The 21,774-nt window shown below is 39.6% G+C and overlaps 1 protein-coding gene across 7 annotated transcripts; it reads left to right on the plus strand.

Moving 5' to 3' along the window:
• The first annotated feature begins 1,123 nt into the window (after positions 1-1,123).
• On the plus strand, positions 1,124-21,649 carry LOC149305296 (serine/threonine-protein kinase Nek3-like). Of its 7 annotated transcripts, none has more exons than XM_089477781.1 (17): positions 1,125-1,452; positions 2,471-2,516; positions 3,364-3,430; positions 4,319-4,513; positions 5,666-5,759; positions 5,922-6,019; positions 6,855-6,938; positions 8,262-8,329; positions 8,453-8,539; positions 10,510-10,564; positions 11,311-11,511; positions 14,267-14,372; positions 14,861-14,980; positions 15,465-15,545; positions 17,047-17,181; positions 18,969-19,089; positions 19,801-21,649. In XM_089477781.1, exons 4-17 carry the CDS (start codon positions 4,397-4,399, stop codon positions 19,865-19,867), a joined length of 1,434 nt encoding a protein of 477 aa, XP_089333907.1. In that variant the 5' UTR covers positions 1,125-1,452; positions 2,471-2,516; positions 3,364-3,430; positions 4,319-4,396; the 3' UTR covers positions 19,868-21,649. The 7 variants fall into 7 exon arrangements, with proteins under 7 accessions (XP_089333913.1, XP_089333907.1, XP_089333908.1 ...); XM_089477782.1 differs by having other exon boundaries at positions 1,125-1,443; XM_089477787.1 differs by lacking the exon at positions 15,465-15,545 and having other exon boundaries at positions 1,124-1,452.
• Positions 21,650-21,774: the final 125 nt, after the last annotated feature.

Raw genomic sequence — 21,774 nt, forward strand, 5'->3', positions numbered from 1 at the left:
TTGTGCATAGGTTGACAGTCCAATTTATGGGACAGAAGGTTTTAATATCGGGTTAGAAGCGGATAGTCATCAAGCGGAGGAGGAGGAGAATAAAAGGGTGTAAGATCGGGTTAGAAGTAGACGGGGAAAGGGGTACCTGGATTGTCTGGGGAAATGCAAAGAGGTGGAGCATGCAAAAAAGGAAATCACCACACACAGCTTTCAGGAATCACTGCTGAGGCACGGAGAGTGCTTTTTAAAGGACCTTTATAAGCAATATTACTATTTGTTGTTAACTGCCATCCAGTTGAGCTCAACCCATGGTGACTGTATTGACCCATATATAAGTTGACCCCAGATTTTAGAGTCAAGGTTGGGGCATAACTTTCTTGACTTACAGTTGAGTATATAAGGTAGTGAAAACATATTGTTAATACCAATATTACCACAGTAGTGCTATAATCGGCTCCATTGTTGGGAGCTGCTCAGATTTGCAGTCTAATGCACCATGATCATCTGGGAATTCTGTCTCAGCTGGAAGCATCTCTTGCTGTGGTCACTGGCTGGCTGATGTGGTAGCGCCAGCAGTGTAATGGGTTGTGGAGATGTGGGAAAGACAAGCTTCATGCTGGGCATAACTAGAAATGGAACTGAAGGAGAACCACCCGTATCACACTGTGCCCATGCTACAACCACATCAGTGTTGTACATTTCTGGGCACTAGGATGTTGTGGAGCTGGGGAACGTAGAAAAAGGACAATCAAAATGATCAAGGCGATAGAAATAGTGGTCCTCAACCGTTTGGTCTTCCAGATGTTTTAGGCTTCAACTCCCATAATTTCTGACTGCTGCCAAGTTGGAGCCTCTGGGATTTTGGAGGACAGGAGGTAGTCCAGAGCCTAGGACTTTGCCTAGATGGTTCATAACCCTCTACTTGGCCATGGAAAAACCACTGGGCCAAGTCACACACAGCAACAAAGGTCTCAGCCTCCTTTTCCTCCAATTAGGAACTGAAGGATTGTCCTCCTTTAGCAGAAAGGCAGGCAAAGTTTATGCCTCCTCCTCCTCCTTGCCTATATCCCCTCCTCATAAAGAGCTGTTCTATATAGATAAGACAGTCCTGACTAGTTGCTGTTGATGCACCCTGGTCTCCACCTCAATTTGAATAATCATAATAATAGCAGTCTTGGGGAAGTCAGGCGCCTCAGAAGATGCCCATGGCAAGCAACCCTCCTCTGCAAAATCTTGCCAAGAAACCCCCATAAATAAGAAATGATTTGAAGCCACACAACAACAACAGCAGCAGCAGCAGAGCAAGGAGCCCCTCCTTCCCCGACTGTAGGAGCAGCAGCCAGGGCCAGCCAGGAGGAGGAGGAGGGCAGCAGCTGGCCTTCCCTCTCTCTTCCTGCCCGGGTTGCTGCCCCTGCTGCCCGCAGGAAGGGCTGGGAGAGCGCGCTGCTTCAGGTAAGCCAGGTAACAGTGAGGGCCCTGGGGACTCAGGCAGGGAGGGATGGGGGCCCCTGCTGCCTCTGCCTCAGGGCCAAAGACAAGGCACACACCCCCCTTGTCCCTTTCCCACCCCAGAGAGGCTTTGCTCGCCCCAAGGGTTTTCCCGCCACTCTGGAGACCAGGGTTTGAACCCCGCTTCAGCCCTGAGAAGAACCCACCTGGATTTTGTGTGTGTGAGAGAGAGAGACCTTGGGCCAGAAGTCACACTCTCTCAGCCTCAGGGCAAGGCCATGGCAAAAGCCCCTCTGAAGAAATCTTGCCAAGAAAACCTTATTATAGGGTCCGCCTTAAGGCCACCATAAATCAAAAATGAAAGCACACAAATATATATATATATATATATATATATATCTGTGTGTGTGTATATATATATATATATATATGTGTTGTGTATACACATACAACATCATACATACATATGTACACAGATACATATACACACATGTTTATGTATATATATGTTTATATGTATGTAATTTACTGTATACATACACACAGATATATACACAACACATATACACACACCTATATAAACGTGTACACATCAATACATATACATACACATGTTTCTGTATGTAATAATATACATACACATACATATATACAACATACGTACTGTATACACGCGCACATATATATGTTTATGTGTGTGTGTATATATATACATACATACATATATATGTATCTATATATGTTTATATGTAATTCATTTACTATATACACACACATATATAGTGCAGTATGTGGAGAGATCATCTAGCACCTCTGAGACTCACTATACCATGTTGGCTCACACACACGTGTGTGTGTGTATGTGTGTGTGTCTTGTAGCACCTTTGAGACTAACTGAAAGAAAGAAGTTGGCAGCATGAGCTTTCCTAGACTACAGTCTACTTCCTCAGATGTATTTGGTGGAGTGGAAAGCCAGGGTAGTGCAGTATTTATTTACTGAAAACCTGCCTTCTCCACTCTTGTGTTGCAGGTAGTGGCATGCTTGTGAGAGGATTGTAGGAGACGTAGTCCAAAAGGTAATTTTCCCAAGCGCTGGGCATCATGCAGAACATGGATCATTTCAGATTGGTGACACTGAAAGTGGTGATCAGAGGGACAAGTAGTTCCCATTATTTTTTCCCTGTTGTTATTATCATATTTATTATTGTTATATTTCTTTATACCCCACCCTTTCCCCAAAACTGAGACTCAGAGCAGCTAGCCCCCTTTCTTTCCAAAATCTGGCATAAGGCATGTTTCCACTCGCCCATCCAGCCCCATGCAATTTGTCCCATTTGTGGCCTCCCCATAATAAGCACATACATATTGTGGTGCCATCACTGTATATTCTGGCTCTGAGTTCTAGCAGAAGACCCACACAAATGGCCTCCAGAAAGCACTCTTACAGGCCTTTAAACTTTGTACTCAAGTGCAGTTGTTGAAGGCCTGCAATTGTATGGATGACTTCAGTCACGTGGGTCTGCAGTTTCAACGTAGCACCTCACTACCATAGAGTGCCTATTTCATCTTAAGGAACTACATGACTGGCACACCCAGCATAGTTACTAGCCTTTAAACTTTACAGACCCATCATGGGTGGAACCACAAAATAGTTGCTCCTACTGTACAGTTATAGCATTTCGAACGTATGTGAATATGCTGCAGAAAGGCAGCATAAATAATCCCATAACTCTGAAGCCCATTCCAAGTGTAAATGGACATACCAGAGCTGCATGAACCCATGTAAACATTTCTGCTTGCCTTAGGCAGCAGTGGATCATGCGGGAAATGCATCTTCATAGACATATGGATGGGAAATGTGTGGTTCCACAGGTGCAGCTTAGCAATATCAGGAAGGTCACACATTCCCTGCTCTTATTCTAGCCAGGTGTTTGAAGCCGCCAGTGGAACAGATAGACCTATGAAGAAGCACTCTTAAACTGATGAACAGGTGAGTTCACGACATGAGCTTATACGTAAACTGAGCTGCAAAGAGCAGATTTATTTGTTTGTTGTGTGCCTTCAAGTCGTTTCGACTTATGGCAACCTGGGGTTTTCTTGGCAAGATTTATTGAGAGAATGGTTTGCCATTGCTTTCCCCTAAAGAGCAAATATTAAAGATCGGATACTCTAACAGTAATAGTAAAGAGCAGATATTCAAGAGCAAATAATGTGACTGGAAAGGCTCCTTGTTTGCCCCTTGGAACTGCAAGTGTGGCTCCTTTCCCGATGGCTGGAGCCTTACTATAGAACTGCATCATGCTACCTTTTGAAAATAAAAGAAGCTCTTTCTTCCCCAAAGACCCACAACAAGCCAAAGTGCTTCTTCAGATATAGATCTTCAAGTGCAGTCAGCGTCACTCTGCTGATCTGATGCAACTAATTAGCAGGTGAAATCATCTCCATAAAAAGGAAGGGGAAAAGAAAGGATCTTCAGTATTTTATTCATCTGCAGTTTGTTCATGAAATCTTGCTCATCAGTAGGTGTTTTTGCAGGTGCCCTTTATCTTGCGTGTTCAACATATTTTAAACTGTTTAAAACATTTTAATACAATTGTCTGTTTAATGAGGGAGAGGCTGTACCATACTTATTTCTAAGTGTACTGTATTTTATTTTAAACTTACACTTTAAACTGCCTTGGCTTCTATATTAGAAGAAAGGCAGAACAGAAATAAAATTAATGAATGAATAAAATGATGCCTTATTTGCCTGATATTTTTTGGAGGGAGAGAGATTTTAAAAAGGAGTGGGGGGGGGCTGGTAGATGGGTTTTGCTTCAAGAGGAAATGCCCAGCGTTATATGACTAAGGTTGTTGCTGTTCTGTTACTCTGAATTAGGAAATTCTGGGAAGTAAGAAAGTTCAGCCTACTCAGCTTTGGAGGCATCCCTGTAAACATTGAAGCAGTTTGATAACTATGGAAAAATACAGTGTGCTAAAGATACTTGGAGAAGGATCATATGGGAGAGTTCTTTTGGTCCATCATAGAAACAGAGGTCAGAAATATGCAATGAAAGAAATAAGACTTCCAAAGGTAACTGTTAGTTATCTACATATTTTGAAAGCCTGAAAATAAACTCCTAGTCATTGCCAAAGACCTTTGTGTTGGATCCTTGCAAGAAAAATATAACTGGATGAAATACAAGATGATATTCTGTGTGGAAAAATCCAACATAGTGTGCACAGTGGCAAACAACTTTCTCAAAAATTAAAAATTACAGTGCCCTGTATGACACAGCATAGTATAATGATTTCACATGCAACTATACAACAGTTGTCCACTCAATACTCCCAGGCTCAGTGTAGGGTTGGACTGGATGGCCCTTGGGGTTTCTTCCAACTGTACGATTCTGTGAACAATCTAATGAGAACCAGCATGGTGTAGTGGTTTGAGTGTTGGACTACAACTTTGGAGAGCAGAATTTGAATCCCCACTCATATGATGACATTTTAGGTCAACAACCTGGTAACCCTGGTTGTGTGTGTGTGTGTGTGTGTGTATTGCTCTTGATATAATCTTTTGTTAATCACTTCATATATTCATGTATCCTTTCTTAAGGGCAGACTGCTTTAAAATGTTATATTGCATACAAAAGACATGTACACGCTTTGAGAAAATTCCATTTGCAGATGTTTCTCGAGTTAGAAAATTACTCCCAGGGTTACCAGGTTGTTGACCTAAGATGACATCATGTAATTCTGATGGTATATCAAAGCTTCTGCCTATAATTTCATACATATATCATAGGGAAAACCATAAGTGGAACATAGGTTGAGGAGCAAGAATTTCTGACAGTAAACACATGGTTTACTGGGGCTCCTTTCACCATGTGTAGATAACTTTCTATAAATTAATTAATTGATGGAAGCCCTCCAGGAAGGAACTTTCTTGCAGGGCAACAATCAATGCAGACAATAATTGAGAATTATTTTGTAATGATTTTAGCGGAGTAGTGTCTGTTTAGATAACTATTTAACAATCTGGTGTCTAGGCTCACTTAAAGTATTTGGAAGCAAGTCCCAGTGATATCAGAGGTACTTGATTCTACAGTTATATGATAAGGACCACATCCTCAGATGTGACAGATTTATGCCCTCCTTTAGAGTAAGATAGAAATAATTTGGTCTAATAAACCAGTATTGTACTTGTTTTACTGCAGTAGCTCTATGTTTTTACTGTTTTCAGTCTATCCATGATACAGAGAAGTCCTGGAATGAATCCATTCTTTTAGCTAAAATGAAACATCCAAATATTGTCACATTTACTGAATCATTTGAAGGCAAGTATAGGTATTTAACATATTTACATAATTTCGTTTGTAGAATTCATTTTTGTGCCTTTTAAAAAAAACTATACTATTTGTGCTGCTTAAATAATAATATACAATAGTAATACATTTAGCATAATCTAAGGAAATGTTCTTAAATTCTCTAAACATTAGATGATGGACATCTGTATATTGTGATGGAATACTGTGATGATGGAGATCTGATGCAAAAGATTAAACTTCAGAAGGGAAAGTTGTTTCTGGAAGATACAGTAAGTACATAATACCTTATAATTGAGTGTGTTTGGGGTATTTGTTTTTAAGCATTTTGTAAGCACATGGTATATTGGGGTACTTCCTGAATTCACCAGGGCTGAAGCCTTACGTAGGTCCCTTCCCATCCCCCCCCCCACACATGAGTCTGCCTGATGTTGCTACTGCAGCTATTGCCCCCCTCATTTACAGTCATGTTTCACCCTCTGGAGACTGTGGTTCAAGTTCCCACTTGTCCATGGAAACCCACTGGCTGATCTTAGGCAAGACACTCTCATCCTCAGAAGAAAGCAAAGGCAAACCCATTTGAAGAAATCTTGCTAAGAAAACCCCATGATGGAGTTGCCATAAGTCAGAAGTGACTTGAAGGTACACAACAACAGCAATTCCACATACCTGCCTTTATTGCCTTTCTACCTTTCCCAGCCCTACTAAAGTTGCCCAGCAGCTCCTCTTACCAGCTCCCCCCCCCCCCCCATTCATCCTTCAGCTCTCTCCAGCCCAGCACTGGTTGCTCAGCAGCCCTTCTTAGCAGCCTCTTTGCCCACCACCATCTTATCTGACCTCTCAAAATTATACCGCAAACTTCCCCACCACTTCCTAGCTAGCCTCTCCCACCCCAAACACAGTTATTGTTTAAATTTACCAGGAAGTAGTAGCCCCCTCCCTCCATTTTTTGAAGTTTTAGCTGGCAGTTGGGCTTTCCCCCAAAGCAACAGCTTTGTCCTGCAGCTGCCTACTGTTGCCTTTATTTTTCCCTCATGTAAAGTGTACATGTAAAGTACAAGTAAAGTGCAATTCCATGTATCATATCTTTTCTTTTCTTCACCACAGATACTAGATTGGTTTGCACAGATATGCCTCGGTGTAAAATACATTCATGACAAACGTGTATTGCACAGAGACATCAAATCCAAGGTGAATGAAATAGATATTTACAGACCTTTACTACAAGAGAACTGCCAGTCCTTTCCTAAAGACACCAAAATTTTTGAAAACCCTAAAGCTAGTTCCTTTGTAACATTCTGTTTTGTTTTTCTCTACATATCTCTTTCAACTATTTATATTTTGTCATTCTTCCTTAAAAAACAAACAACACTTCATATGCTAGGACTGCTTGATTCTAAGGGTCCCCACAGTCAGCCAGAGGATAAAAAATAATATAAATAAAATAAAACTTTTATTTATATCCTGCTTTTTGTCAAGACAATCAAAGCGGTGTGCATCATGGACTGCCATGTAATATTTCTTCTCAGAGGATTTGAATTCCACTCCGGTGGCACTGTAACTTTGTAAAATAGAAAGAAGCCCCTGATTCACTTGAGAGTTTTCCAGTTAGGCAAAGGTGGGCAACCTGCAGTCTGTAAGTAGCACTCAGAGGCTGTCTGTGTAGCTGCCGTGGGTACCCTGCCCCACTTATAGTTCCACTCCCCACACTGCTGTTGTTAACACCACCACAAAGAATGTGTAAAGACCATCAACGCTGTGTGCCCATGTTTCTCAGCAGAATTGGGCTGTAAATAGCAGAAACAGAATTGCTGGGGATGGAAAGAGGATTTTAATCTCACCCATGCCTCAGTGGCCTAGATCAAGACTGCTGTAAGGAAGGATGAGGTAGGGAACTCTCCTCCCAAAAATCTAGGATCAGGGTATGGATGGGGAAGAAAGTGCGAGGGTGGTGTGCATTAGCTGCCTCTGGCTGTCCAGCAAACATTACCTCTGATTTATAAACTGGGAAATTTCCATCGATGAACATTGGGACATAATGTATTCTATTTTGTGTAAAACAAAAAAGTAACTATGGTCCAGTACATACCACCGAAAAATGGCGGCCTGCTGGCAGCCTATTTCTCTTCAGATGAAAGCCGCAGCCGCCAAACATTTCCAGGTTCTTTTTATGGCGCCGGAGTGACATCACAAGTGCACCATTGGCACACTCGCAACATAAGCACTACGTCACAATGGCGGCACCCATGTATATCAATTGGTGCGCGGTCCCTAACTCTAGTATCACTGCCGCCACACCACAAAGTGCCCATCTGTATCGGGCCTGTATTAGAGATGCCTACTAGTTAATAGCTAATGCATTCTGATGATTGAACTAGACATGATGTATTGAGATACAAAATGGGAATGCTGCCTATAAAACAGTTGAATTCTGATTAAATAATGCAAAGGTTAACATGTGGATTTAACTTTTCCCCTGTTTGTATGAACTGTTCTTCTTACTGTGTAATCCAGAATGTATTTCTCACACAACATGGAAAAGTAAAACTGGGAGACTTTGGATCAGCGCTTCTTCTCACTAGGCAAGTAAATCCCATTTGGGAAACAAGATACGTTTTACTGATCAATTAAAAAAAAACTTGTTAGCTATTTTAGAAATACTGGCCTGTTGTTTCTAATGATACCTGTATTTGTTTTTGGACAAGCCCAATGGCGTATGCTTGTTCCTACGTGGGAACTCCTTATTACGTGCCTCCAGAAATATGGGAGAACATGCCCTACAACAATAAAAGGTAAGAGTGATGCTGAACCAGGAAAAGCATTTGCTTTATTCTTGTGTGGCATTAGATAAATAATGCAAAAATCAATCGATGCTAATCTGGACGAGAGTATTCAATTTGCAAATTTAGTTCAGAGTCTACTATTGTTTTTGCGTTTTGGCCAAGAAACAACAATCATGGTGACAAAAACAAGACTTTATGAAGGGGAGTAGAGATGTATACACAGAGAAACTCTATGCTAAGCTCTTAAAACTTGTGTCACACTACTCTTAGTTCTTACCTTGTTTTTGGTGAACCTATCACAGGGTTTTCGTGGCAAGATTTTATCCAGAGGAGGGTGGCCATTGTCTGCCTCTGAGGCTGAGAGAATGTGACTTCCCCAAGGTCACCCAACAGAATTTCATGGCCGAGCAAGGATTTGAACCCTGGTCTCCAGAGTCCTAGTTGCAACACTCATACTACTAAGCCACGCTGGCTCTCTCCTTCTCTCATAGAAAACTCCTATTGGTAGACTGGGTATTAGATCTCTGCCTCTGCATAAATGCAACTGTCCGCTTCTTGAAGATGCTTCTCTTTGGGTCTCTGTGGCCTGTTACAGACAGCCAAAATAAAGCTGCTTCGAGTCACTTTGGAGGTATGGTATTTCAATGATGCATGAGTCCTAAGAGTCTGGAAACTTCACCAAAGCTGCACTCCAGTGCTTAGGACTGGAGCGTGGCTTTGGTGCGGCCTTTGGACTCTTAGGACCCATGTATCATTGAAATACCATACCTCCAAAGTGACTCGAAGCAGCTTTATTTTGGCTGTCTGTAACAGGCCTGTGTTTCCATCTGATGTATGACAGCAGATTTTGTAAAATGAAGTTGTTAAGGGATGGAGACTTGTCTTTATAGTAGAGGCACTACTACGACTTCTTCCCAAGTCTATGAGATATCATTTACCACGTGGGAAAATTAATTGAGGATGTTGTATATTCCGCAGGTATTTAAACCAGTCATTAATAGGAATATAAGTACAAGTTGTTATTGCGTTACCAGCCAGTTTCTTGAAAAATGGGGTGGGCAAAATATGGCCCCTAAAGCCCATAGATCCAAATTTTGTTTTGTTGTTTGTTTTTACCTACTTCCCTCTATGCCCCAAAACAACAGTTTTGCGTCTCCATGCCCCAAAACCTTTTAAAAAAAAACAAATACTAAAACTAAATAAAATGGCTGAAATGGCCAAGAACGAAACTGGAAGTGATATGGCACCACTTCCAGTCACATGTAGAGGCAAAACAATGATCATTGCCTGCTCTGCAGATGCCCACCCTGCTATAGAGGTAAATTTATTCTCAGTAATGGGAGAGATATAAATAGTGATTTAGGTGCATGCAGAGGGCTTAACACTCAGTGGTTATGTTGATATTTTGCTTTGAACAGCTGACCCTTATTCAAAATTGATTTTGAAACTTCCATGAGGGCTAACCTAGGCATTAAAGTACCTAGTCTGTGTGCAGAATCTATTCTGCATCTAAATTCCTCTAAAATGATGCAGGGTGGAGTTAAAGTGTAATATGGACTGAACTTTCCTTTCTCATCTGAAATCACTTTCTAAAATGTAATTTTTCAAGGTGAGTCTCTTGAAACTAGAAATAACCCTTGTTATTGTTTGTGTTCAAGTAATTTCTGACTTATGGCAACAGTAAAGCAAACCTGTCACAGGCTTTGCTTGGCAAGATTTATTCAGAGGGGATTTGTCTTTGTCTTCCTCTGAGGCTGAGAGAGTGTGCCTTGCACAAGATCAACTGGAATATAATCTGACCATCCTGATTTGTATGATGCAAGCTATTTAAATTATCCAGCTAAGTATATAACGTGTGTATAATAACATATAAAGTGCTTTTTACTGTATTCTTTCATTCACAAGATATTTCATTTGTAGCAAAGTGGACAGTATGCTATAGTGTTAAACTAACTCATGTTTCAAACCTGTCTTTCCAGTGATATATGGTCTCTGGGTTGCATTTTATATGAACTATGCACTCTTAAACATCCAGTAAGTACCATTTCATTCTTTTTTCTTTTCATTTCATTTTTTACCTCAAAGAACTGATTCAGGGCCAGTTTCTATATTATGTTCATACCCAGAGGCCAACTCTTGGCATCCCAACTCACTTGTCAGTATGCAATATGTAAAAAGCACTGTGGCACAGCTGCTGCAGCATGTGCATCCAGATACATTAGTGTAAAGAAGCTTCATTATTGCACACCTTTCTCTTCAGAACGATATATTGCTGCCCCAAAGAACAATACTATATGCACTTGCTCTAACAATGGTATTGTATTTTTGACGATTTCTAGGTTACTTGGTTAATGCTGAACAGCGGGAAAGACCCTCAGAGCATATGCAGCTACATTTCTTTTTGGGAAATCTGGAGATACCCCCCCCCCCCCCCCCAATATCAGCTATAAAAGTTTTTTAAAAACCCAAAGAGCCAATGGGACAATTTTCATGGGGGTGGGAATGTACATAATGCTCTTGCACCAAGAGATGTCACTGCACACAATTCTGTTTTCTAAAACAGCTTTAAAGAATTCTGATAGGTGGCAGGATGAGCAATAGACATTGCTGGTCAGAGGTTTCCCACCTACAGTGTTATGCATGCTCCTAGTTCATTTGCATGCATTGGTATAAAGACAGCATTAATTAATTTTTGTACAGTGCCTAGATCTTTTAGACATTTTAAAAATGAAAAATGTCTCTGCTACCTGTAGTAAGTCATCTGCCTTCTTTCAATTCAGTTTCAGTCCAATAGCTGGAAGAATCTTATACTTAAGATATGTAAAGGATATTACAATCCACTTCCATCACATTATACCTATGAACTTCAGTATTTGATAAAGCAAATGTTCAGGAAAGATCCCAAGAACCGTCCGTCTGCTAGCACAATTCTTGCAGGAAATTGTTTGGCAAAGCGTATGATACGTTTTTCTTCAGAAGAGGTATTTGCCTACTTTTGATAATTTCTTCACTTTCTGGCCATAAAGTTCAGTGCCTTAAAAATGGTAGCAAACCACCATGTTTTAAATTTATTTGCATAATGAGAACTCTAATGTATGTTCAAATGTAGAATTTCTACTGAGTATTTGGAATATTTTTAGAATAAACCACAACTAGAAATCAATATAACATATATGGGTTCCATCCAATATTGGATGTGTTGACTTTCTCTTTGACTGCACTCCATCTCCAGATATGATCTCAAGGGCCTCCCAGTCCTTTGGAGCAGATTTGAGGCGTGTGATGGGGAGCAGCCAAGATAGGTGAAACAGGAATCTGTTTTGCTACTGGTGAATGGACACTGTTGGATATAAACTTTTGTAACAAAAATTTCAGAACAGATTTTCATATAGCCACTGACATCTTCTGATTTTCAGATCGTAGTGATAGATTACAAACTTGATTGGTACGTCATATTCTTGAGATTACAAACTTGATTGGTAGTATATCATATTCTTGACACTAATGAATAGCAAACCATAATTTCCAGTTAAGTTATATTTGTTTGTGAAATGAATATCCTGAAATATTTAAATACAAGTACTTAGTATCTGCAGGGGATCTGTTCCGGACTCCTCCCTTCTGCCACAGATTCCCAAATTCGTGGATGCTCAAGTTCCATTGACCTTAATGGCAGTGCAGCCATGTGGGCGTGCAACCCTTAGGTACAAATGCACTGAAGTCTTCCCTCCCTCCTCCTTCCTTCCCCCGTTCTCTCCCTCCCTCCCCCCTGAAGCTTCTTCCCCAGGCTTGGCTTCATGAAGCAGAGACTGGAGTCCCATAGGCCAGAGGGAGCCAGGGCTGGGGCTTGGATCTTGGAGCCTGGAGGTTCCGTCCTGGGTGTTGGGCCTGGAGGGAGGCTCTGAGACCCTGCTCTGGCTCCCTCTGGCTGACGGGGCTCTAGCCTCTGCCTCCAAGCCTGGGGAAGAAGCCTCAGAGGGGGAGGGAGGGGGGAGATATGCAGGAGGGAGGGAGGGAAGGAGGGCTTCAGTCCAGTTGTTCTCAAAGGCGACACGGCTGTGTGCACACACCACCACTGGGGACAATGCAGGCTTGCCTTCCACAGATGCTCAAATCCATGGATGGCAAGTCTGTGGATACCGAGGCCCCACTGTATGAATACCATTCTCAGGTAACCAAAATATTGACATACCGGGTAGGCTATAAATCAGAAACACCAAAAATACAGAATTGTATTTACTTCTTTGAATCTTTAGTTCATATTTCCATAAATGTTTCAAAGTTTTCTAATCTATATAAACAAAAATGTAAATGTTGGTTTGTTCAAAATCTTAAATCTCTGAAAGTTCTTCACCGATTGCTTTGAAATTTTGACACAACTTTCCATTTTAATACACTCATGTTTTTATATACATATACCTACTATTATATGGATGTCATACCTGTGACAGGTAAAAATATGCTTTTTTAAAAAAACAGCGCCATCTGTTGGATGTAACAGCAACGCACGCTATACTAAATATTTGATTGGCATTTGCAGTCATCATCAACAAAGGTCAGGGCCAGTCTTTAGAATTGTGCGGTTTAGATCTAGACACAGATTGCTTCTCACATGGACAATTATATTTTGCGTGTTCTAGAGTCAGCAGATCTCTATATCTACAGACAATGGAACAACAAAAATATTGTATACCCAGAAGCACTGTGAAATTAAATATTTCAGAAACGTGCACTTTCTTATTTCTTTCTTTTCCATTTAACCAGACTGAGCCACAGCAATGCGTGGCTGGGTACAGCTAGTTCTCACATAAGTTTTCAGATTCCTCCCCATGCACATGACACTGAGAAGTATCCACATGGATACAAGATTTTTTTTTTAAATGCTTACCTGGTTATAATTTTAATAGCGATCCTTTAGTCTTGGAATTATACTGGTGAATATTGACAGTGACCCTATTTATTTATTTTTATAGTATTTATTTAATTTCTATCCCGCCTTTCTCCCCGAAGGGACCCAAAGCAACTCACAATAACAATTCTAAAAACATATTGCCATAAAACAATTAAACAATGTCAGTAGATCAGTAAATGTCATTGACAAGAGTGTTTTAGGGTGTAGTTGTTTTGGGATACCTGCCAGATAAAATGAATATTATTGCCTTGTGATTATTAATAAGAGCAGGTTTTTAAATGTTTAATGTGATGTATACACTGTCTTTTACATTTATTTGAATAGCATCAAGGAGTTTGGATATAGTCCCAGAAACCGAGATTCTTTCCTGGGCTTCACAGCATTAAATATAATTACAGGATAGTTGTAACTCACAAGCCAGGGTGGTATAGTGATTTGAGCAGGGTATAAATAATGTTATTATTATTATTATTCGGAGTACAACTCTGCTCTGGAGCCAAGGGTTCGAATCCCCACTCTATGGAAACCCATTGGTTAACCTTGGGCAAGACACATCCACTGACTCTCAGAAGAGGGCAAAGGCAAATCCCTGCTGAACAAATGTTGCAAAGAAATCCCTGTGATAGGTTCACCTTAGGGTTGCCATAGGTTGGAGACAACTTGAAGGCAAGACACACAACAAGTTGTAATTCACAAATTTGTCAAAAATATTTGCTCACTGATTAAAGCATAGCAACACAAAAGTAGCTAGACTTTATATGTTTTGTTACATTATATTTTTGTTCAATAACGTTTTATTAATTCTGTTCCTAAACATTTTAAAGGAGGAAGGAAAATACATCAGGAATGAGAGTAGCTATCCAGAAGCACTAGCTGTTTCCAAGAGTTCCTGTGAAGTGGGATCAGTGAAAACAGCTGTGGATAAAAAAGGTAAAATATATAGAATTCTGAAGTGATTTGTCAACTGAGGCTATTTCTGATGAAGTCATTTTTGGGGCTTCCATGAATGCAGGTGATCTATGAATTGCTTCTTTAAAGCTGCAGTTCTGTATACACCAGGGAGAAGCCATAGTAAACTTAAGAGACATTTACTTCTGAGTACAGTGGGCTCTTGGTATCCACTGGAGTTTGATTTCAGGAACCCATGGATACCAAAATCCATGAATGCTCGAGTCCCATTAAATACAGTGGATAGTAAAATGGTGTCCCTTATATAAAATGGCAAAATCAAGGTTTGCTGTTCAGAATTTATATTATTTTGGAATATTTCAAGCCATGGATGGTTGAATCTGTGGATAAGGGGGTCTGTGGATATGGAGGGTCAACTGTACATGTGCATGAGACTGAGCTGTCTGATGGAGTACAGAAATGGTTGAAGACACAAGTGAAGTATCATAAAACATATAAAACCTCCCCAGGAGCTGATTTACGAAAGCCACAGAGACGACAGTGGGAAAAAGGAAGATCCACTACACTGATGAACATCTTGGAAAATGCACCTTTACTTTCTTCTAGTATTACAACCAAGGAAGAAACAAGTAAGAAATTATTATCTGTTTGTTTATGTCTGTGTATAAAACATATATGTATACACACATACAGGTTATTTGCCTTGGTGTATAATCTCTGTCTAGTTTAGTGTGTAGAAGAAATGCAAAGCTTGCTGGGGGGGGGGGGTTCCCCAAAAGAGGTTAAACAGGTGGTTAAAAAAAGAAGATTTTTAAGAGGGAGGCATACCTTGCACCTATATTATCTTTTAGTCACCAGATGAACCCATGACATTTAAAGTAGTATCAAACTGCATTAATTTTTTAGTGTGGCAGCAGCCTAAGACTCCCAAAACAGTAGGATGATAATTTGAACCCCTTCTTTATGTATCATGGTTATGGCTATAAAACAATAAAAAGGTAGAAAAGTAAAAAAGCTGCAGAGGTAAACCAGTAAAACAATCTTCTGCTAGGAACCAATTATTTCTGGAAATATTTTTCCATTATTTGTTATTACAGACAATTATTATTACAGGCAATTCTGACTCTGATGATTGCAAGATCCGCAGGTCGGCAGTTCGAGGCCCAAGTTCTATCCCATCACTTCAGTGGGAAGGTAACAGTTTTCTGTGTGGTCATGCTGGCCACATGGCCACAGAGTCGTCTTTGACAACACTGGCTTTTTGGCTTAGTAATGGAGATGAGCGCTGCCCCTTGTACTCAGACATGACTTGACAACCTTTTCAAAGGGGAAACCTTTACCTTTACAGGCAGTTATGGCACATTTCAGAATTTACACCATTTTTCAAAATGGAGTGTTCATTATGGTAAGAAATTAGGCAGCTGTGGGCTGAGAGAAACTATCCTCCAAATTTCAGCTTGGCTTATAATAACTTGCTTCAGTATGACTTTTTCCCGTCTTTCCTGTTAGTTGCTCTCCTTCAAAATAAAATTAGGAAAGTTGTGGAGAGAAGGGAAACCAGTTGGTGGGAAGACTGCAGTATATGGATAATATGTGAATCACACTGCTTGGTCCTTTCTCTCCACATTCTTGGAAAAGCTGGGCCCATGCTGACCTGTGATGACTGAGTTTTGCCCATTTATAGTAATCCACTGTATACACATGGTAGAAATGGCAAAGGCAAAGCAATAGGTAAACATTTAGTTTCTCAAGAAATGTTGCCTGATGTAGCTTTGTTCAAATACAAAGGGTTGATAGGTAGGTAGAGAGTGAGATGGATTTATTTGGGAGATTTTCCACTATTTCATTGGGTCTTAATGGAGTTTTAGGTTGGCTGTTCAACAAACAGCAGACATCTCAAAAATGGTGTTATGCAAGTTTTTCCCAAACCTGCAAAGGCTAACATAAATAGGTTTGTCAAATTCAATAAACATTAAATCTGTTGATTCTCAACTTTATGGGATCTATTTTTACACAGAAATGTATTGGTTTATTTTATTTTTATTCCACTGTTTGTTCAGGAAGCTTGAGATGACATGCATAATCCCTACCTGGTATTCTCACAATAACTGTGTAAATCTAAGGAGCCTTAGGTGATAAGAGGTAGTGCCTGAACCACACTCAGTGGGCTTTGTGGATGAGTTGAGATTTGAACATAGGTCTCTCTGATGTACTACTTTACTTTCAACCTATTCTTACTAAATCCATTTGTGAAGTACTTTGCAAGAAAAAGGATCAATTACTGACAGATAGTCCTTTTATTTTACACATACTAAAAAAATTAAGCTCTATGCTTACAGTGCTGTTTTATAAAATGTTCCCAAATAATTATAAACTGTTGCCACAATACCTCACAATAGTAACTGTATTAAACTCTTGTTAAGCTTTCCTTTGTGTTAGAATATGGCTAGCACCATGTGCAATAATTAAAAAACTGATTAACTGAGACATAAACATTCATGGAGAGCAGTCGTATTTGCACATAAAAAGCTGGGAAAGTAGTAACCTTATACCTAAACCCCAATTATTTTATCTGGTCTCTGACACAAAGAATAACACATCCTCTTTGATATTTTTTTCTGAATGAGTTTTACTTATAATGAATTTGTATGGGTTCCTGTTCTAGCAATTTAACGTTTGTTGTTTTTGTGATTAGGTGGCTGTGTGAGAAAATATGATGAAAACATTGTGCGTAAGCAGTGGTCTAAGGAACCTCCTGAAACTTTGCTGAACATTCTTCACAATGCTGATATTAGTTTAGCTTTTAAAACATATACAATCTACAAAGCAGGTAAATCACAACATAACAGTACTCTAACACTGAAGACCATCATAGTTCTTTGAATATTGGCAGAACTTTAGATGCAAGACTCTAGAGACATGCACTGGTTGGTGTGGTTTGTATTTTAACAGCACAGATCATGACTCTGGCAAAAATAGTGACTGGGTGATTAATCTGGTATTACCTTTTTGGACAATGTCATCAAAATGAATTGTATCCAAGTGATGTTGGTTATTTTGTAAAATAAAGTTTAGATACTATAAAATAACATTAATACTTTTACATAATGTGATATTTATTTTGTTGAAGCCTCTGAGGACACTGTTCCATCATTCACTGTTGTTCTAAATTCAGATAACTATTAAATTAAAAAGAGAAAGAGAAGTGTAATGCAACAATTCCTGAAAAAGAACGGAAAATCTGATACTCTTCACAGCACATCATAGTAGTTTTCCCTGTTTTGGCTGTAGGGTATATCCTCTTCCTTTTTTGGGGGGTGGGGGGGTGGGGGGGTAAACAGAAGTGAGAGTGTCAGGGATATGTGAGAGAGCAACTGGTCATAGTAAAATGTTGGGGGCTGATTATATTACCTTTGGGATACTAAATGTCTGCCAAGATTGTGCCAGCACAGCTCCATGTGTTGGATGTTGTTTCTGTGTGAATATGAGCAATTGAACTCCGTCTGAAATTGAATGAATTTTGTTAATAGAACCTCTAACTTGGGATGCCAATACAATGTAGTGGATATTCCAGGAACAGCACACAGGATTTGTGTTTCTAGCTGAAAGATTTCTTGGTTGCTGTTTCACAACTTAAATAGCTGGAGCAGTTTGTATGAAAGAAGACACTGAAGAAGAAAGTTTGATATTTTTTTTAACAGTCACAACTGTGTTCAGCACAGTTATTTCATTTCAGACTTTGTCTGTATGTTCAGGTATTTTCAATTCATATTCATTCCTCCTATTGTACTTGTGGACATTTGTTTTTTATTGATTTATATGAGCTTGGCATTTGCATTATTGCTGCAGACACATTCCAAATCAGTTCAAGCCTTTTAAGCAAAATGAAAGTAATACGAGAGAAGCATCATCTACCAAGGTGTGCAGATAATTCTTTTTTTTTTCTTCAATTAGGAGCTCAACAGCTTGCTTTCCTCCAAAACTGGCTGCCCCTCCCTCTAAAAATTACATTTCCCAGCAAGAATTTGCTGTGGGTTCACATGCTTTTTTGTCTTTTCTTCTTCCCTCCTCTGTTTCCTGTGACCATAGTTAGCCATTGAAGTGCTGCATTGATGTTTTGGAGCATTCTAAGATAATGCCAACAGTAGTTTGCTGTAGTTCAGACATAATGGCAAACTATAACTCTAGCAAAACTTAGAAGGGATAGAAAGAACAAACTGATAAGATAAGCATGTGTGCCAGCCCCAGTCCCTAAAGCCCTGGCAGTTCTGGTTTAATAAGTTTTGCAAATTTTTAAAATGATAAGAAAATGTGTGCATATTAAAATTAGGCAGGAGTTAAATGAGCCTATGGATGTGATGGTGGAAATTTAATAGAGAAGATGGAAGTTATATATATTCTGATACTAAGATTAGGGGGATAGTCCAGAACAAGAGATTTCTAGACACACATACAAGCTTGAACCCCTTCATGGGATGGAAACTTTTACATGAAAAAGAGGAAGTGAAAAATGGGCTGTGCATTTTCCTTATACTTTATACTGAATTTTACACCAAAGTTTAGTTTTTTATCTTGAGGATGGGAATCCTGTTTTTATTTCATTTTCTAATGTTACAGCTTCAGATGACCTACTGAAAGGACCACTTACTGAAGACACAGAAGCATCTGATGAGCCAGATGGGGACATAATTATGGAGGATACAGAGAGACTTGAACCTAGATCAGATGATGAAGACACGTATGTTGACACAGAGTTTATTATTGCAGTTTCTTTTTGTTTTAACACTTTCTTTTTATCAAACTTGACTAAGAAGATTACTGCATGCTGCTTTTAAACCACAATTAGATATATGATGTAAAAGAATTTCTATAAAAAGTGACTTAGGTCCCAAACACACTGCAAATATAATCCATTTTGAGAATGCTTTAACTGCCCTGGCTGAGTGCTAGGGAATCCTGGGAGTTGTGGTTTATTGTGGCCCCAGATCTCTCTGACAGAGAAGGCTAAATGTCCCACAAAACAACAGTTCCCACTATTCCCTAGCATCGAATCAGGGCAGTTAAAGCGGTCTCAGTCTGGATTTAGACCTATGACATTGCTGTTCCTTTCAGATATCTAAAGCACTGCCCCAAGCAGAAAATAATGCCTGGTTCCAAATGTTTGTTAATTTAACTGAGACCTGAGAAAGAGGCAATGTTTATATACTGACCTGAAGCAGCTATAGGTTGGCTAACTAAAACACTCATTTTGTTTTTATAATGGTTGCACAGCAGAACTAATTTTTCAGAAAGATTGTATAGTCTATAGACTCTATAGGATTGCTGGATATTGTAGATATTGGACATTCATCCTAAGAAAGTAAAGGCCTTTCTTGTTCTGTAATTCTAGATTTATTCCCCTCCTCCAAACATTACAGTGAAATCTAACATTTCCACTTTCTTTTTGTAGGGATTTTGAAGCAGAAGACGATCTGGACTGGATTTCTGAACTGAAAAGGATGACCAAAATGAAATGACTGAATAACTGAACAATGGAACTTTTTTAAAAAGTACTGTTCGTTAATCTATAGTTGATGCAAAAATACAGGAGAAAGATTAGAATGACTGGAAAGAATATGTCATTCATAACAGTGATTCCAGATGGATTCTTCAGACAAATAGCAATTATATTCTGATTAAGCTGATTTCAGGTGTTTTTTGGCAAGAAAAATACAGTATTTTAGGAAAAAATGTGAACAGTTTTCTTAATATTTTTTTTCCTTAAAAGTATTGAAATGTACATTTCTTACATGAAAAGCATACACACAGTACCAACACAGAAACAGCATATAATAATAGTACTGAAATCATAGTAACCAGGTGTAGTTGGCACTAAAATAAATTAAACCTGTTTTTCGATTAGATCTATATGATGCTTCTTGAAATACAGAGTTACATTCTTTAAGACTCAAAGACACAGCTGTGTTAATCTAGTTTTGTGTGCAAAGGGATCCTGTGGCACCTTTGACACTAATAGAGAAACAGGTTAGTAGCATTAAGCTTTCTATGGCCCGATCTAGAGGGGCCTATAGTGCGCCCTCGTCATGTGCTAGGGGTTGGCCAAGGGCGCACTGCCCATACGTGCCTCACGTCAGCACATGACGAGGGAGTCAAAATGGCAGCACCCTGTACACACTGGCGCTGTCATTTTGACGTGATGGACACGCCCCCTTGTGACGTTGTGAGTGCGCCATTTGCACACTGCGGCATCACAAGAGCGCCACAGAAAGAACCCGCTTTTTGTGGGTTCTTTTTGCCGTGCGAGGAAGCCGCGCGGTTTGTCTGCTGCGGCTTCCTTGCACAGCAAAACAAGTTGCCGGCAGACCGCCCTTTTTGGGCGGTCTGTACCCCGCCATAGACTTCGTCTACTTTCTCAGATGTGTGACACTAATTACTTTTAAATTCTACAGACAGCAGGATTACTGACAATGGAAACTGTTTTAAAATCCATGCATCTGATGAAGTAGACTTAAATATGTGGTCCAGAACACACTGCAGAAATAATTAATACTGCTTTAACTGCCCTGGCTCAGTGCTAGGGAATTCTGTGAACTGTATGTAGTTTTGTGAGAGCTACCAGAGAGCTTGGGTGCCACAATAAACTACAATTACCAGGATTCCCTAGCACTGAACCAGGGCAGTTAAAGTGGTTTCAAACTGGATTATTTCTGCTGTGTGTTTTGGACCTAAAAAAGCTTATGCTACCGACTTCTTACTCTCAGTTAGTCTCAAAGGTGCTACAAGGTCCCTTTGCATCCTTCACACTCTTTAATGGTTACTGAGCTTCCACTTGGCCCCAAATCCAGTTTTCTATCAAGTGCACCCCCCACAGCCTCCTTAGGGTCAAAGTTATATTTTAGGGGGGTTGCTCAGGAATGCCCCCAAATGCACACTGGGGAGTATGGAGGTCATATCTACCGTATTTGGCAGTTCCTGGGCCCACCTGTGTTGTATAAGGTGGCTTCTATGTTTTTACACTGAACTGTTGCAGTTCTTTTGCAGTGATGGTAATTTTGTTAATCTGTACTGAGTTTGTCTGGAAAGGTGAGAGATGAATATTCTTATATGAGAAACAAAATCCTTCCAGTGTCCCAATAAAACCAAATAAACCACTTTCCATATGGAACACTGGTCATTTGCATCATTCAGACACTATACTTGCCTATTTTTGCACCATTTTTGTAACTTTTATATACTGTTTTGTATTGTGTGTCCTGTTATTGTTGCATGGTTTTGAAATTGTCAGATGTAATTGGTTTATAAACATTCTTAAATAAATAAAAAACAAAGTAATAGAAAACAGTCTCTTAATGATTGCTAAGAAGAAGACCCCTTAAGGTTGCATCTACACTGCAGAATTAATGCAGTTTGTTGTTGTGTGCCT

Source organism: Sceloporus occidentalis, unplaced genomic scaffold (assembly GCF_023333645.1).
Source record: "Sceloporus occidentalis isolate IW3139 unplaced genomic scaffold, rSceOcc1.0.p SCAF_12, whole genome shotgun sequence".
Taxonomy (NCBI): Eukaryota; Metazoa; Chordata; class Lepidosauria; order Squamata; family Phrynosomatidae; genus Sceloporus; species Sceloporus occidentalis.